The 17,541-nt window shown below is 38.0% G+C and overlaps 2 protein-coding genes across 3 annotated transcripts in view; one reads left to right on the top strand and one right to left on the bottom strand.

Annotated features, from left to right (window-relative positions):
- The window catches only part of DBF4 (DBF4 zinc finger), an 866,998-nt gene extending 852,669 nt beyond the window's left edge, over positions 1–14,329 (bottom strand). Inside the window, exons 1-2 of one of the 2 annotated variants that reach the window (XM_044067525.1) lie at positions 14,260–14,329; positions 12,692–12,801 (exon numbers count right to left, since the gene is read on the bottom strand). In XM_044067525.1, coding sequence (XP_043923460.1) covers positions 12,692–12,737 — 46 coding nt within the window. In that variant the 5' untranslated portion in view covers positions 12,738–12,801; positions 14,260–14,329. Of the gene's footprint in view, positions 1–12,691; positions 12,802–13,065; positions 13,221–14,259 lie in introns of those variants that run through there. The other variant, XM_044067524.1, reaches the window with a different exon arrangement.
- SLC25A40 (solute carrier family 25 member 40) overlaps positions 13,583–17,541 on the top strand; it is a 1,199,913-nt gene continuing 1,195,954 nt past the window's right edge. The window contains exon 1 of the mRNA XM_044067526.1: positions 13,583–13,867. The gene's annotated coding sequence lies outside the window, so the exon portion shown is untranslated. The remainder of the gene's footprint in view (positions 13,868–17,541) is intronic.

Below are 17,541 nucleotides of genomic sequence, written 5' to 3'. Positions count from 1 at the left end.
TCATCACATTTTCGGTGTAGAGTATACTACGGCCTATGTGGTAGCTCATAGGTACAGAGTTTTTACCGAAGGGGATGACTATGCCCTTTTTGGCATTGAGCTTGAGGCCATGGCTTTGACAACAGGCATCTGTCTCAGTGAGGCCCTTTTGTAGGATGTCCACATCATTAAGAGTTTTGTTTGTAGTCATCTGCGAACTTAGTTAGCCAAAGACCTTTTGTGTTTGGCATCTACTTCTCTGAAGTACAGGCTAACAGGAGAAGACCCAGGACTGAACCCTGTGGTACTCCCATTTGTCACTGGTCTGAAGTCGGATTTGGAGTCTGCTACTTTCAGTGTGGGTTCCGTCAGTGAGACAGTTGGCAACCCATCTTGTGACATGGGGTTTTATACCTAGTTTAGTGAGTTTATCTAGAATTCCAGAGTGGGGGATGGTGTCAAAAGCCTTGGCGAGATCTAGATAGGTTGTGTGAGCCACCTTACCCTCATCTACGGCTTTGGTGACTGCTTCAAAGAAGTCTAATCAGGTTTAGCAGACAATCTGCCTTTTACAAACCCGAACTGGGTGGGGTCCAGAGTTTGAAGATTACCAATGTCTTTGTTTATAAAGTTCCATGAGGATACATTCCATGGCCTTGCAGACCAGGCTCGTCAGGCTAATGGGGCAGTAGTACCCAGGGTCCATGGTGGCTCCCCTTTTGTGGAGTGGGATAACTGTCGCTGTGTGACATTCAGTGGGCACAAAGCCTGACGTGAGGTTATGATTGAACATGGTACTTGGGTGGGGTGCCAGTTCGTTCTGTAGTTCGTGTAGAACGCAGCCTAGGATGTTGTCAGATCCCACGGATGCTGTATTCTTGGCTTTGGAGACAGTTTTTTTTTTTTTACCTGTGCAGCCGTGGTTACAGGAACTTTGCATTCTTCCGGTATAGAGATGGGCCCTTTAGGGGGTGAGAGGGGGGTAAAGTTAGCACTGAACCCATCTGCCAGGATGTTGGCAATATCAGTTGGTTCTGTACATTTAGTTCCATTGTGCTGTAACTCACAGCAGATCTGAGTGTTGTCATTGAGATTCTTGACATGGCTATAGAATGCTTTGTGGTCGTCTTTAGAATCAGTGGTGATTTTGTTTTCGCAACTAGCTGTGGAGGGTTATATGGAGGGATCTCAGCTTCTTACTGAGGCTGACCAGGGTGTTCCTCCAATCATGGGATTTTATTTTTTACAACAGTTTCTTTCTTCTGTTGTAGAGATGGTTTATGGCAGGGGGCCGCCATGATCCATGCACTCGTGTAAGTGCTTATAAAGTGCATTTGTGTAGGATTCAACACTTGTACCTCTATTGTCAGTCTGCATGCTTATTGTGAAGTTTTCCACTTCTGTCTTAAGCGTGAAGTTGGCTTTGGAGAAATTTTTTTACGGTGGTTTCCCTAATGGGGGGGTGGGGGCGGGATGTGGATGTCTAGGGCGATTAGCTTGTGGTCGGATCTGACCAACGAGGAATTTACCTCTGGTGTGGAACACCAGTCACCCATGTTGGCAATGACCAGGTCTAGGATATTGCTGCCATTGGTGGGGGTGAGGAAAAGTTGATCCACGGCATTGAAATTTATGAATTCCAGGAATCGTTGAGCAAAAGAGTTGGTACATAACTAGTTTTCCCAGTTAATGGTGGGGTAGTTGAAGTCACCCATTATTAGCGTGTTGGGTTGTACCCTAATATTTTCCAGTGCATCAAGAAATGAGGAGTGGGAATCCTGGGGCATGGCGGGGGATTTGTAGCAAGCTATAATTTGCATTGCGGTCTTGCCCACAGTTAGTTGCACTTGGATAATCTCAGATGCATTATGCTGAATAACTAGCCTGGAGGTGTAGATATCCTTAATGAATATGGACACGCCTCCGCCTTTAGTGTTTAGGTCCAGGTTAGGTGGCCAAAAGGTATGGTATGACTTATAGCCTGGTAATGCAGGGGTGCTCTCTGGAGCTTTGAACCTTACTGCACAGATGTCGATGTTCTCCATTTTAAGGAGTGCCTTGAGTGAGTGCATTTTGAGGTGTTAGGCATTGCCCTCAGATTTTGCTTGCTTGTACCTGTTACGGTGGTGAATTAGTCATTTGATCCTTGCCTAAAAAGGCACTAAAGGGGTGGCAAGAGCAATCCCAACGGCGACAGGTGCAGGCCATCTTTGGCAAAGCATCGTGGTCTGTCGATCATGTCCTTCTTTTTCCTAGCTACGTCTTACAGCATTCAGCAGTCTCATATCAAAGACAAATATCAAGAGCTTGCTTTCTTAGGCCCCTCCCAATTATCCTTTTCCTGTTTTCACGGCTATTTAACAGAGTTCAACAAGATCTCCCTCCTTTCCTGACAGTCTGTCAGTGAACCTCACGGATGAATTCCAGCCCCTTATTATTCAACATCTTTACTAATCATCTCCACAAAGCAATCAAGCTTCCTTCCATAGGTCAATACGCAGATGATGCCAATCCTATATGCTCAGCAGATAACTTACCCAAGAATTCATCTCTATACAGTGCTGGCTATAGGACTACCAACTACCGTTAAAAACCTAAATTTATGACAGCACAGAAAATCTTTCAACATTACCCCAGCAAATACCGCAATTGAAATAGTATTCAATACTAAATAGCTTGGTGCTGTAATAGACAATTTAAAATAAGAGCACCATATTATTGAAGACAGCAAGACTCACACGTTTCTACATAGTTAAACCCTTTCTCACAGACTTACCTCTTCCATTAAACTTCTCTATACAACACCCATCTTTACTAATCTACACTTTACCTTAGAAAATAAACTTGAAGCTTGCTGCAACAAAACAGCAAAGTCTGCATCCAAACTACCACACAGAACTCACTACTACTTCGTGCTAATGTACCCAAACTGGCTTGAATTACCAAACCTACTCCCAACTACTCACTGCCCACAAAAAAACTAAATAGGTCACCCTTCAACAACAACAACAAAAAAAAAAAAAAAAAAAAAAAAAAAAAAAACTAATAAGAGATTTCTAGGAGGAAGGTAAACAAACTTTTTGCTGACCAAGTCTTTAAAGAGCAGAAGACTCCCTCTACCAACCTATGTTACAAAGCACTGGAACTCAATCCCATTTACCCTAAAAGTAATTTCATTACAATTTTAAAGCACAACCTATAACAAAATCTACAACTCCTCTTGGCTATGCCTACGTTCCCATCCTGACTAATCAATCCATAACTCTCTGCTCCCAAATCTCTCTCCTACCAGAACTGAGCTACTTTCTTGTCCCACTGTCTCTCATCTTAGTTTCTACCAATCTAATCATCACTCATCTCCATATCTTACTCTCTCTCCTCTTCCTTTCCACCCTTTTCATAACGCCTTCGATACCTTTGCTCAGTTTCTATGCCTGCTATTCACCCCTCATCCTCTTCAGTAATCATTAAATCTCCCTCTCTCACATTAAACCTACCACAATCTAAGAAGAAGAAAGTCTGAGGGGGGGAGAAAAAAAAAAAAAAAAAAAAAAAAAAAAAAAAAAAGATAACTTCAGCTTCCTGCTGTTCAGAGTCAACTTGACTTCAACTGCAGAATGCCAATTCATGTACCATAAACCTTGACAGGAAAATGAAATGCCCAGAAAAAACTAAGTAAGTTAAAGCAATGCAGACTCAGTACAGAAGGCCCCCAGCTAAAAACTGAACTACAAATTTGATTCTGCAGCAGCCAAAAATACATTGAACTGACTTCAGAATCAAAGATCTGTGCCTAATAATAAAGTATGGATTAAACGGGTCACAAAGTATCCATTCCCCTTGGCTTTTGTCCAGACAACAGTCCACATTTGCTTAACACAAAATGAGCTTTCCTAGTTCTGCACTTTGAGACCGAAAACAGGGAGAATATAATCAATAGCTTGATTCAGGACCACATCATCTGTTAACTGCTTTGGGTTGGAGCCAAGGGGGAAATCTGGTCCCAGCTGAAAAGCAGACAGGGTACTTTGTAAATCAAAGCTTAAAAGCTGGATATCTGTCAACCAGAAGCAAATGCTACAATTAAGAATCTTTGAAAATTAGCCCCACTGAATCAGCCAACTCAGCAACTGGCCAAGCTAGTATGGCAATCATAAAATCCAGATCCAATAAGGGAAGGGAATTCTTGGGTAACTAGATCCTTCCAACAAGTCCTTTCAACAGATTATTTTGTTAAAACTCCTGGACTTGCCCAAGGATGTGCAGACTTGCACCATGCTTTATTAACAAAGGGGGTGCAGATGGACAAAATCTCTACTGGGGTGAGAGAGCAAACTCCATTTTCTTTTTAAATGAAGGGTTTTAGCAAAACCTCCCTTAAACAAATTGAGCTTCAATTAGCTTATCGGACCCGAGTTCCAGATGAGAGACAGAAGAAGGATCCTCTTGAACTAGTCTGAGAGGATGGTAATACAAGATTCTGATTTTCAGTTTGTGAAAGGACTAAACCATTATGAAAGAAATAAAGACTCGTAAAAATAAAATTCTAAAATAATAAAGAAAAAAATTTGAAGGCCTTTCGAACAAGCCCAAGCATCCCCAAAATCTCAGCAAATCCGATGGTAGCAATAAATCATTGGATAAGCTATGCTAAATAAATCAGTTCAAAGAGTTGAGAGAAATGGAGTCCCGACTGACCATCAACAGACAGGTCTTGTACACTTAAGAAATAAAGAACCAAGAACAAAGCTGTTTGTGGCCACAAAAGGGTGCTCCAGATCAGCTAGAGTCAAGCTGTCCCAAACCTTGCCAGCACATGAGGTGCGTGCGCATGTTGGGACACTCCTAACTATGAAGGAAAATGACCCCACTGACTGTTACAGGGAAAAATTTTCAGCAATAAAATAATTCTCTTTATGGTGAAGGTTACCCCACAAAACAAGCTGACAGTTCCAACAGAAGGCAGATGAACTGTCACCTGCCATTATGAAGATGCCATACTTATCTAGAATGTGAACTACCACTTCAAAATAGACTCTCAATACCCAGTAATTCTTAAGAGTAAAAATATCAAGATCTTCCAATCAGAGTTTCTTGCTTCAGAGGAGACTGCATGGTCTAAAGGTATAATACTGATCAGACTTTTCAGGGTACCGGTTCACTCTTTTCCACTGATCTTCCAATATCAAATATTTATTCCTTGGTGGTTTAGGGTAACAAACCCTTAAACGAATCATTGCATTTAGAGAAAATTCTGTAGGGATGAAAAGAAAGTATGAGTGGACTGCTTAGCCTAAGACTGCTGTCAACACATACCACCAAGACAAAGTACAGCACCGTTGGTTCTTGATGAACAGCAACGCCAGAAATTAACTAAGCTACAAATGATGCACAGCCAAACATGTAATATACCAAAGAACTATAAAACAAAACTGGAAATCACCATAATGCTGGATTTAGGAGTAAAAACTGGCCACAAGCAAGGTTAAAACTGCAATCACAGGCATTACAACCAGTCAGTATACAAAACTTTGTTAAACCTTACCTATAAGCTTCCATAATGCACTACCTAAGGAGACACTAATTCTGGACGAAGGGAGTTAAAGGATATGTCAGAAGGAAGGAGAAGAAGATGCTTCCTGCAGTCAAAGCTCTGCTCTCAAATCCAGCCTTATAACTAGTATTCCTAAATTTAGGACCAGAATTTATATAGCTGAAGCTGCAGGAACCAGTTAGGACAGGGTTTTAAGCTCAGTCTTCCTGGGTGGCTGCCCTATGAGAACATTAACAATAAAGAAAAAAAACACAACATCAAACCATATCTGTAATGTTTTGTTCAGTATGATAAGATGGAAGGTTCATAAATGCCCTCAAAATAGACAGTAATGGAAAAAGGTTGCAGATGCAGAGATAAACCTGAGGACATGCTTACAGAGTTTTCCTTTATTTGTCAGAATGGAGGACAACAGAGTGAAAACTACCAGAGACACAGTTTGGCAGTCCTTCTGCAGTTAAATTCCTTAATAAAGGAATGAAACCGTTGAAGATGAACATTTTTTTCAACAGTTTTGGACCTATCCACATAATACACAAGACATCTACAGTCAACTATGCACCGAAAGAATATATACTCCTCGACTACTATACCATAATATGAAAATAGATAGGAGAAACAAATGTGGCTTAAATTAGTGTATGTAATGACAAAAGAAAAGTGGAGTTGGCTCACAACGAAACCCTTTCTTTTGTGAAAGGCAAAGTATGGATGGAATCATGGATAAGGCTTACAATTCAAATTTGCCTGCCTGAAGAAAATGTCATTGGGAATGTTCTCTTAATACAAGAGCCTTAACTTTTACAGAGAAGCAAGCTTGAAGAGGACAGTGAGCCAAGATCTGTATCAAAGAACTCAAAGGTGCTGACTGACTCTGCATGTTTTCGGAGTGTGAGGTTAATGGAGATCATGATTAAAAGCACCCTAAACAAAAAAGTTTTCAGATTCAGTGACTGAAAAACAGCCATCCTGCAGAAAAGTTTGTTCTAAATAACTGTTGCCAAAATCACAAACTAAAATGCAGTCATCATCCCAGGGAACTACCACATTGCCAATATGCCTCTGTTAACCCAGCTGTTTGGGATTTGGGAATTTATGTGGACAGTGACTCAATGTTTGACAAACATGTGCCCGTTGTTTTAAGAAAGCCGTATATTGCACAGTTTACAAAAAAGGGAATACCACTAGATCCAAGTATGTCAATTGTCCCCATTAGGCCCCTTTGGCATGCATCTGTCCAAACATATGCAAATGAAACGCCCACAGATATACCTTACTGAAAGGATACAAGATCTAAATATGCTCCATGTGAACCAACTCAAAGCCCTGTCACTATATCCTGTATCCTACAGACTGCTAAGAGGTCACCAGTGAATGATATACAAGGCAAGTTCTGAACCAGTATGGATTTCCTGCACATCAGCAAGTCAAATGACATAAGGAATACGCTGTCCAGAGATCTAAACCTCTTCTGCAACATCAACAGAATGGTTTGGAGGGACAGGTGCATCTCCCAAAAGATACTGCTGCTCTGGAAGAGACTCCATATCCAAGTAAACCAAAGCTCATCCTGGTCCATATTCAAGTGCAACTTGGATCCATTTATGGGAAACAAAAATTTACCCCAGGACTGCCTCCTTTACTACTAATGGTGAGAGGCAGCTCCAAAATGCTTTATCCCATGCAAGAGTCCCCTTAAATTATCTATACAATCCCAATTATTCTCACAAGGGGTGATTGATAATTATTAATCATGGGATGGGCAAGACCAATCTGGGCAAGACCAATCTCTAACCAAATGGGATAATTGAATTTAAGCACCAAACTGGAAGCTAGCTATGCTTAAATGGAGTTTTGAGTATTTGGAAGCTAGTCTCAGATGAGGCCTGCATTTGTGAAGAAAGTTAGCTTTTGATCTAGATGCTTACCCATGTACTTGTTGGTAAATGTGCTCTGTATGGGTCAAAGAAGTGTTTTGCTTTATTTATGCAGTACCAAAGATTTTGTTTTAAAACAAAGGTTATTAGCTGCATTTCAGTTAATCAATTTCATGTTAAAGTGAAGTCCTGTTGCAGCTCTGCGCATAATTTATCAGAGTTTAATACAATAATGTCACCTGTACAAAATGTGCAGTTTAGATTGGGTAGGTCAAATGGTACGCCGTTTTTGAAAACTGAGAACAGGAGGGGACCAATGAATGAATGAGACAATAGCCAAGAAGTTCTCCTTTTTGAAGTGTTTTGTCCACATTTAACTGCAAACATAGTATTATAAAAGGTAAGCAAAGAACCATTTAAAAGCTGTATCATTAATGAAGTTTGAAAGTATGCTTATCAGTAAAGAATGGTCGATGGATTCAAAATTATGTTGTGCATGTATACATAGGGCTCCTTTGTCCATGGCTTCCTAAATACAGGTTTATTACAGTAGAGAGTTTTTAAGTATTATATTTGTAGAGAAAGCCACTTTACTAAAAAGATGGTCATAATTTGTTTACAGTGCACGCCATTAACTTGGTTGTACAGTATTTTTGCTTAAGGGCAAAGTATGACATTTGGCTTGCAGTTAACTGCAGAGTTCAAGTTACTACCTTTGGGAAATGGGACAATTATGGTACATTTCCAGGCATAACGAACAAAGCCTGTGGTAACTATCAAGTTGTAGATGAGCAGATCTACAGATAGACATTTTAAATGAATTTGGGTGGAGCACTGAATGCTTGATTGACTTGTTTATTAAAGGCTTTTAATACTTGTTTAGCTGAAATGTTTTTGAAATAAAATGGACAGCACACAGTTTAAATAGAGGAGGAGATTGGAAAGGCTGTTAAGGTAAAATATTGTGCTTTGGTACATAGGAAATAAGGAATTTAATTTCATTAAGACAGTCTACAGTTATGTTGTCCTGGTTATTTTGGTGGGTTCAAGTTTACTGTTCATTGATTTTATTTTCCTCAGAACTGTTTTGGTGTGCCTATGTATCTAAAAGACTAAGATAAAGGCCTGCACATACTGTTAAATATGTACTGCAACCAGTGGTTTTCATTCTGTGCCAACCTGGACTATGAATTATTCCTACAGATTTACATTATGAGCTTACTGTACTTATAAGTTATGCTTATTTTGGTTCTGATGTTCCACACTCCTATAGCAAGAATTTACATGTAATCAGGATTATCCATAGACTTTACTTAATATATTTTCTCACACAAACATACACAGAGTTAAATCCTTCAGTTACAGGCTCATTTGAATGTTTAAGAAATGGTCTGTTAATAGTTTGGTTGCAGATTTTGACAGTTTGCTATGCAAGTGGTAGGATCCCCCCCCCCCATCGTGACTCAATATTTCCAAGTGGAAATTACCTGGTGAAACAAAATATTTAGCAGACAGAGATGGAAATAATTCAGTATCTTATTGATAAAAAAGATGTAATAATATCAATAATTTACATATTGGAATTATTATATAAAAGTGAGTGCAGATAGTTTTGTCAAGATGTTTGAACAATGACATGTTAGTACATTAGCAATATACATATTTGATCTTATTTCAAGAGTAATATGCCTAAACAGTTGTATTTACTTTCTGATAAATATTCAATTATATCAATATGGTCATTTTAAATCTTTCATTTTTATGTTGTGTTCTCCTATTTCTGACCCATTTAGATTTGCGGAGATAGTTATTTTGACATTGAGATTGATGATGTCAGAATTTCTGACTAGCATACATATGGTAAATGTTTATTTTGATTGGGAGACTGGTATTAAGGTGCTCAGATGAGCTGAATAAGCAGATTATTTTCTTTATTAAAAGAACTGGTCCAGTTCCTGTTGGCCCTGTTAATAATTGGACTGTAGGTGTAACTATATATGTGTGTGATTGACTGCATCAGTTATAAAAATGTACAGTACTCTTGGGGGGGGGGGAAAGCCTGGAATAGTTGGTTATTTAAATGGAATGCATGTTTATCTTATCTAATATCTTATCTAATTGGTCTCCCTATAATTTGGTTTACTTTTTCAAAGAGTTACAGAATGTGCTGGGCTAGTTAGCAACTTCTTGTATGAACAGTTGGTTCGGTCATTTTTTGTAATGTTTAAGGAATATTACCAGACTGAAAGCTGTAATGTAACAAGCTTTATTATGTTGTTTGCTCACTGGTTAAAAGAGTAGAAAAGTGTATGAGAACGTTTGGAAAAACTAGGCAATGGTGAAAAGTTTAAAATGCTCCAAGGAATTACCAGAAATATTAGATGGGATCACTTCTGTGGCTCTGCTAGACAGTGGCACAGGAAAACAATTTTCTTGGGTGGCAAAAGCCACGGTACCTTTTTGGCTGGGCTTGTATAGGCCCTAGGGCCGATAGACTAGTACCTACCTAATATAGATATCTCCAAGTAATAAAAATAAAAATGTTTTATGACTTTTAAACACTGCATTGTCTAGAGTTTCAAAAATGTAATGCATCTTTGCAGTGTCAGATTTTCTTTCCATAATTGTAAGTGAGGAGCTGATGAAGAACCAAGCACATGGTCTGTATGACGACACCAGGTCAGGCATTGGTTACTAGTTAGCTGGGATCTGGAAGCTTATGATTAAAATGAAAAGATGGTGCACATTGGTGATGCAGTAGTTTAATGTTTTTATGTCAAAAGCCTAGTGGAAAGAAAGACAATTTGATAAATTGGTTATACCCATGTTCATCGGTGTGAGAGATTACCATTATGTCAGTACCACAAATCCATCCCTTACTACTGTGCTTTAGCAAGATTTTTATGAGTTCCAGTGATTGGCTCCTAGTAAGATTACTTTAGGATATTAAGTTGAACATCTACAGACAGTATCTGCTCCCTACATTTTTATATACAGATAACATTGAATTAGTGTTTTCTTTCACTGGAAATGAATGAAACAATTTGTTAAAAGATGTATGTATATAAATGACTGCACACCTGATTGAACCACTATCTTCTCCGCATACGGTCTGAAAGACATTTAATAATCCACGTGAAAGTCTAATCTTATGTTATCTTCATGCTTAACATTTATTAAGAACAGCAATAGTAAATCCGCTCTTAAGTGGTCATGGAAAAAAGCCAACTGTCGTTTTAGCAGACAATCTAAAAACAAGTCACTTCTTAATTTCTGACATTTAATTTTGTTTCTCATGTTGGCTCTGCTAGAAACAATCCTATTTGCACGGTGGGAACCAGAAGAACCCCTGAAAGAAAGCATTACACAACACAGGAAAGAAATAAAACAAAATACTGACACAGAAAAATTCTAGCATTTGTATGCAACACAGAACCGCTTTGCATCCTTTTGCGAAAGAACATGCACATTCACTAAAACATACTTGTCCTATGTGACAAACCAATTTTTGTACTTCTCATTTTTAATATTAAAATTTCCTGAAAAAATATTTTTCTACCACCACAGCACCCAAATCACCATCATGGCATCTAAAAACATTAAAAATTAACTATCAAATTAAAAAAAAAAAACTTCTCAAAAATTCAAATCAAATGGCACCCTCAATTTTCTTTGTGAGGGATGGAAAAACAGCATGCTGAGCAATGTAGATCAAACTTCCCCAGTCACATATTTGTTTCCATCTCATCTGGTAGATCCTCAGGCATTTCCAAGCAGGGTGAGAGATACAATCCCTCCATCAACTCCTAGATCTGCCCAAAGATTTTCTCATACTGGGCCGTGCCTAGTACACCTCCTGTTACAGGAACTCTTAAGGAATCTTCAGTAGGTACCCAAACTATCTCATTAACTCCTTTAAACCTATAGGGTCAGTGATTGATTTCTTTTTCCCCCCAGAGACTGTCAAGTCTTCACCGTTGTGTACACAGTGCTCAGCTACCCTGTGAAAGAACCAAACTTCTATCCACGAGCTATGTTTTAGAGCTTTGGGTAGATCAGAATGAAAATTAGCCTCAATTTATTCGGTCAGGCTTTATTTTTACTGGTTAAGCGATCTGGTCTCAATACTCATCATAACCCAAGCCTAAAACAAAAGGCAAGTGCAAAAAGTACACAGAATGCAAACTTTTACCTGTGCCTCATACCATGAAATGATTCATATTTTTTAAAAATTCTGAAAACTGCACGCACTTATTGAGTAAGCAAAGTATGCCAACGTATCAGACTATTAGAACACTGAAGATGAACTCAAGACAGTACTGTTGGAACTCTTGTAGTAGTGACACTGTTGCATATATTTACATTGTTTCTTCCCAACATAACTACTTTCCACATATACACACATGCAGGCAGAAAACAACTTTGCAAGGAAAAAAAAAAAGACTTGACTTTGAGGAACTGATTTTCATCCCAATTGCTTCATATTAAGCAGTAAACCACTCTAATTAAAGAAAAAATGCAAGCCATATATTTTTCTAAATGCAACACAAAATGGTCCTACATACTTGTGCAGTTTGGCCACTTTCTCTGCATTTCTATACACACCTGCCCTGACAACTTCAAGTTTACAAACGCAATGCTAACTCACAGTTCCTAAATAAGCATATGACAGACAAGACAAAACTGTTTCAGCAGCATACCTCTCAACAGTGTAGATTTTCACAATGTCCAGTTTTTGCCCCATATTTTTGGTCCCAATTTCAAAAATTGTGGTTTTCTGACAAATCACTGGCAAGTTATTAAAGACTTAAGTCAGACAATAATGACAGACATTTGAGTTTCAGACTGCATACCCTTCAGAAAAAATGAATGGTAACATAAAATCCATTATTCTATCAAGTTTTTAAGTTTGTAAGAGCGATACTTAAACATTTTCCCTATTTTGGGTCTTAGTCCCCTCCATTATTTATGGTTTTGTCCAGATTTCTTGCTCTATGAGGTTGAGAAGTACGTTCAGCAGCACTAGCTTTGTGAATCTAACAATGTTAGATAAAGTTTTCCTGTGCCACTTATTATAAATGAGTAATATACACAAGAACTAGATCCTTAAATTAGAATGCCAAAAATGTAACTTGTTTTGTATGGGTAGAGACAGTTACAAAATTTCCTGCCTATAAAAGGTTCAACAAACCTCATCCATTCAAGTACTACTAATACAAATTATCTGAAAATTAAAATATGCTCTTACATCAAATAAATGAACTATAAAAAAAACACTTACAACGTGTGTGTATCTCATTAACAGCAGCCGCTCCAGTGAGTTTCATCTTCAAAGATTACCACATAATTTATGAATCCACCTTCTGCCATTCGTAGCCATAAATATACACCCTATCAATAAACAAAATATAAATTAAACCCAAAACTAATAAAGTAATCCCCGTTATTTAAAAAGCACAATCTAACAAAAAAATACTTAAAATAATTAATGATGCTTATAAAGGTACGTCAGTATATCCCACACAGGTTTCAGTTTTAAAGTGACAACGGTTAGACATTTAAAACACGTCACAACTCTGTTTACAGCTGTGTGTCAGGGACACATACGCAACAGCGATGAAATACAAGCTACTAATCAAACAAAATCCCATTCACCTTGGCCGCTGTTTACTTTACTCTCACATTATAATAATCCCCTTCCAAAACATCCCGAAACCCCATAAACAACCCCAAGATTACTACCCCCTACCCTTGCCCCATAATAAAACAAGGAACTGGCTTTAGCCTTTTCCTCTTTCCCGCCACCCAAATCGTTCTTCTCTTCTGATGTTAAAAGAGGCGGAGCAAATAAGCGAACATTTCGCTGATTCGTTTTGGCAGATTCAATAATTTTCACAAAACCTCAGGTCAAATTAAAGTAAAATGTAAATAGCAAATTCGTTAATGTAAAGCATTTATCTCATTAAATTACTTTCTTAAAAACAGTGTGTGCAACTGGAGCTATATAGTAAATTGTTCTCTGTTAGAAAATTTCAAACCAATTTCTTCGCACTGAATGAATGTAGTAACAGCTGGAAAACCTCATGATACGATAACTTAAAGACACACAAGAAACTTTTCAAAAACTCAAGTTGAGTTGTGTAGAAACTGCTTTTGCGAAATTAAGAATAGTTATTAGCCAAATATACAGCTTTAGGCAGAGGCGCAGATGTAGGTTTTAAGTGATAAGCAGGTGGAGAATAGAGTGTGTTTGTGATTTTGCTTGAAGGGGTTGTTTTGCGGTGGATATAGTGTACACTGTTTGCTGTATTTTTAGGGGGCAGTATTACAGCTTCTGTTAATGAGAAAAAAGGCGGAGTACCAAATCTGGTTATTAATGTGTCATGCTACCAAAACTGCAAATCTGAAGAAGTCTTAAAACAGACGGGTTATCACTGATGCGACAAAAAACTTAAGTGTAAGTAGTTAACGCGAAAGAATGTGAAGTCCAATACTGTATAAGATAGTGGAATAATCTAGCAGAATGTCGTTTTGTGGTTATGCAGTTTTACCGTTGGCTTATTGAACACGTTAATGAACTGATCAAGATGAACTTTTCAGTCACTGCCAGGTAAAGCTTTGCAGCACAGTAACACTATAATAATAATAATTGGGTGTAGAAAAATATATCAGTCAATTCAACAGAGGGAAAATACGGTAACGATATATCCAAGTCTAGCAGGACATAATATATTTATAAATAAAAAAATACCAGGACTAACTAAACCACATTAAATGGTTATTGAGAAAATAGTATCCAAGCAGATTAAAAAAGACCAGGTTATGGAGGTACGTAGTGGAAGCTTTTACCTAACTTACAACAGTATGCCTTGCCGCTAGAAAACGACACTAATTAAACTTTTTCCAAAAGCAGATGAGGATCTACGTTTTTATCCAACTGTCAATTTCCCCCACTTGGTGACATTAAAAAGCAAACATCATTCGACTCATAAATTCTACCCAACAGTACCATCTTCCCTCTTGAAATCCGCACTTTGGTTAGACTACAGCACCATGACTAGACTATGGACCCCATCATTCGACTTATAAACTCCACCCAACAGTACTATCTTCCCACGTGAAATCCGCACTTTGGTTAGACTACAGCACCATGACTAGGCTATGGACCCCATCTCTCTCAACCAATCTGGGACAACTTTCAACAGAGTCGGGCACAAAGACAGAAAAAAATCAGGGACACTTTTAAAATATTAGTGCTATTAACTTAAAAGAAGTTCACAGAATCACAGCATATGAATTAATGTACATTTTCTGAAGTAAAAGAAGTCTACAACTCTTATTGTCATTATTCATTGTGTCTTCTTCTTTTTCCGGCTTTTCCCGGTTAGGGGTCGCCACAGTGGATCATCTGTCCGCTCATGACTGGCAGTGGAGTTTTACGGTGTCGAGTTGCCAGCCCGGCACCCAACCTCCACGGAAGGTACACACATGCACGCACTCATGCCTAGGGCCAATTTAGAGTGTCCAATCCACCTACAACATGTATTTGGGATTGTGTAATTCACCAAATTTCCTCCAAAAGTCTCCAGTTTTAAGAGGGACAGAGCTAAAATTTGAGTTAAAATCTGGGACATTTGAGAGGTATGCGTCTCGACTGTCCATATTTTTGCCTCATATTTTTGGTGTATTCCTCATACAGTTTTTTTTTTTTTTTTTTAATCAAATTATTGATGATTGAATGAACTTAATGGCCAATAATTGAGTTTCAGACTTCATATCCTTTAGAAGATCCATGCTAATCCAAACCCTGTTGTTTTGTCAGTTTCTAAGGTTATAAAAGCAGACATTTTAAATTTGCCCCAATTTTTGGGATTTATTCATCCGTTATGTTTGGCTTTGTCCAGAATTCTTGCGTTAAGAGGGTGAGAGATGTGATGGACCCTCATTGTCGATCTGTTACTAAACATGGATAAAGGCAAATACTATTATAATTCTGTTCATTGACCTTACTAAGGCCTTTGACTTCACTGACCAAGCAATTTTTCTTCTCCACAAACTGCAGATGATGGGTATCGGCACAAAACTTTTTGCCTGGTATAAAGACCTTCCACATGATAAATTCTTAAGGGTAAAAAAATAGGCTCATCCATATTTGAAGCAGCCCATCTGCTGAAGGGTGTATTGTAAAGCTTCATAGTTCCCTCCTTGCTTTTCTCTGTGTTAATTAACAAAACTGTCATATGACCTACCACATATACCTTAGATTCTGTATGCTGATGATATGTGGTCATGTTTAGATCCAACTCCTCTCACACTCCAGTCCAAACCCAGCTCTAAGCAAATTCAGACTCTCTTAACGTGCTTAATTAAACGTACACTACTTCTTAACCCCACTAAACATTACATTTGCTCTTTCTCACCCCTCCCAAACTGGCAAAATCCCTAAATTCTGTTAACACCAAAGATCACAGCCCTCCAATGGGAGGAACAACCTCTTTCAAATACCTCTGATCTGGCTAGCCCTATCCCTCAACCTGCAAACCCACACAGAAAAATCTTAACATTCTCCTCTTCTGAGTTAGGGACAGATATTTTATCTTGCTTGTTCAGCTAAGTCTTTTTAGCTCATTCTGAATAGACTATCCTTGGTAGCCATAGCGTCCAAGTAAAAACTTACTGCTGTGCAAACAGTCTCAAACAAACTATTTCTTTTTTATTGTAAATTCATTGTTACACAAGCACCACTGCTTCACACTCTCTCTAACGCCAACTGGCTTTTGATCAAATCTAGCACTGATGAAACGTCACTGAATCGACTACTCTTTCCTAATTATTGCACAAAAATGCTAGGATTCCTTACCATTATACCTAAAGAATCTGCTTCCTACTCTAAATTCCAAACAGAATTCAAATCATATCTATGCAACAGTTCTCATTGTAGGGGATATCCCATGGGCCACATCACCTAATCACTAACACCCTGTTCTAATTCCTGCCAAGTCTTTTCCGTATCATTCCCTTTCTGTAGGCTGAAATCCATGGTTATATATACACTGTGTGTAAAATGCTGCTTATATTATCTTTGGCTTGATTTGATACACATTTTCTGATGTTTTACTTTAACACTGATGGCAATTATATACATATCTCTGATTGGTCTGTGGTAAAAATAAGCTGGCCTGGATATTGGTATAGAGGTTGTGATAAGAACATTGTAGAACCCAGCAAAGAGAGAGAGAAAAGCTGAACAGACATAATTGGTTAAAGAAGGGAGATGGTGTGCAAATGTTCAAGAAAGGCATGATATTTATTTACTTAGTTAACATTTGCAAAAAGTGTGAGTACACTGGCCCCCACTGACTCTCTTCAGATGTGTAGGCCTTGTGGCTGAGTTTTATGGTATTAATCAAATGTAAGCTGTAGAAATAACATGGATAACATTTGAGTGTCTCTTAGAAATACATTTAATAGAAAGCCTGTATGAAGTGTTGTGAGAAAGTGCACTTGTGCAGTTAATGCAGAACATGATGTTAACAATTGCACATACTAAGCAGATTTGGTATTTTTTTTTTTTGTGTGTGTGTGTGTGTGTGTGTGTGTGTGTGTGTGTGTGTGTGTGTGTGTGTGTGTATTTTTGCAGGTATCATGTGTGACCATATTAATCATGGACCAGGAATACAAAGAAAGTCATAGTTACATTTGATTAGAGATGGCAAGAGTTTAATGAAACAGGATATTTGTAAAATATTATTAGTTTAAAAAATGTAAGAAATATGTACAATTATAGTATGCATTACTTACAATAAAGAAAACAAATTTCATTTAAAAAGTGAGGTGTCTGCTTGGTAAGTCAAAGTCACGGTCAAAGTGAACTTTGTCATTCAGACCGTGCAACCAAACAAAATTGAGTTACTTCAGACTCAGTGTGTATACAACATACACTGATAATATTTATGCAACAATAACACATATGCTAATGCTAATCCAACAATAACAACAGTAAGACATTTGTGCAGTGCAGTAACAAGTACAATGACTTGCACCAAGACTATTCCACTTTTACATCTCTTCGTCAGTACCCAAAATATTGCACAGATAATATATTGCACAGAGCAGAATCAGATTTAATAT

This window comes from Protopterus annectens, chromosome 3.part1 (genome assembly GCF_019279795.1).
Source record: "Protopterus annectens isolate FY-2018-M chromosome 3.part1, PAN1.0, whole genome shotgun sequence".
Classification (NCBI taxonomy): domain Eukaryota; kingdom Metazoa; phylum Chordata; order Ceratodontiformes; family Protopteridae; genus Protopterus; species Protopterus annectens.
Note: the sequence above shows the minus strand (reverse complement) of the source record. Positions and strands in the feature narration are given on the sequence as shown.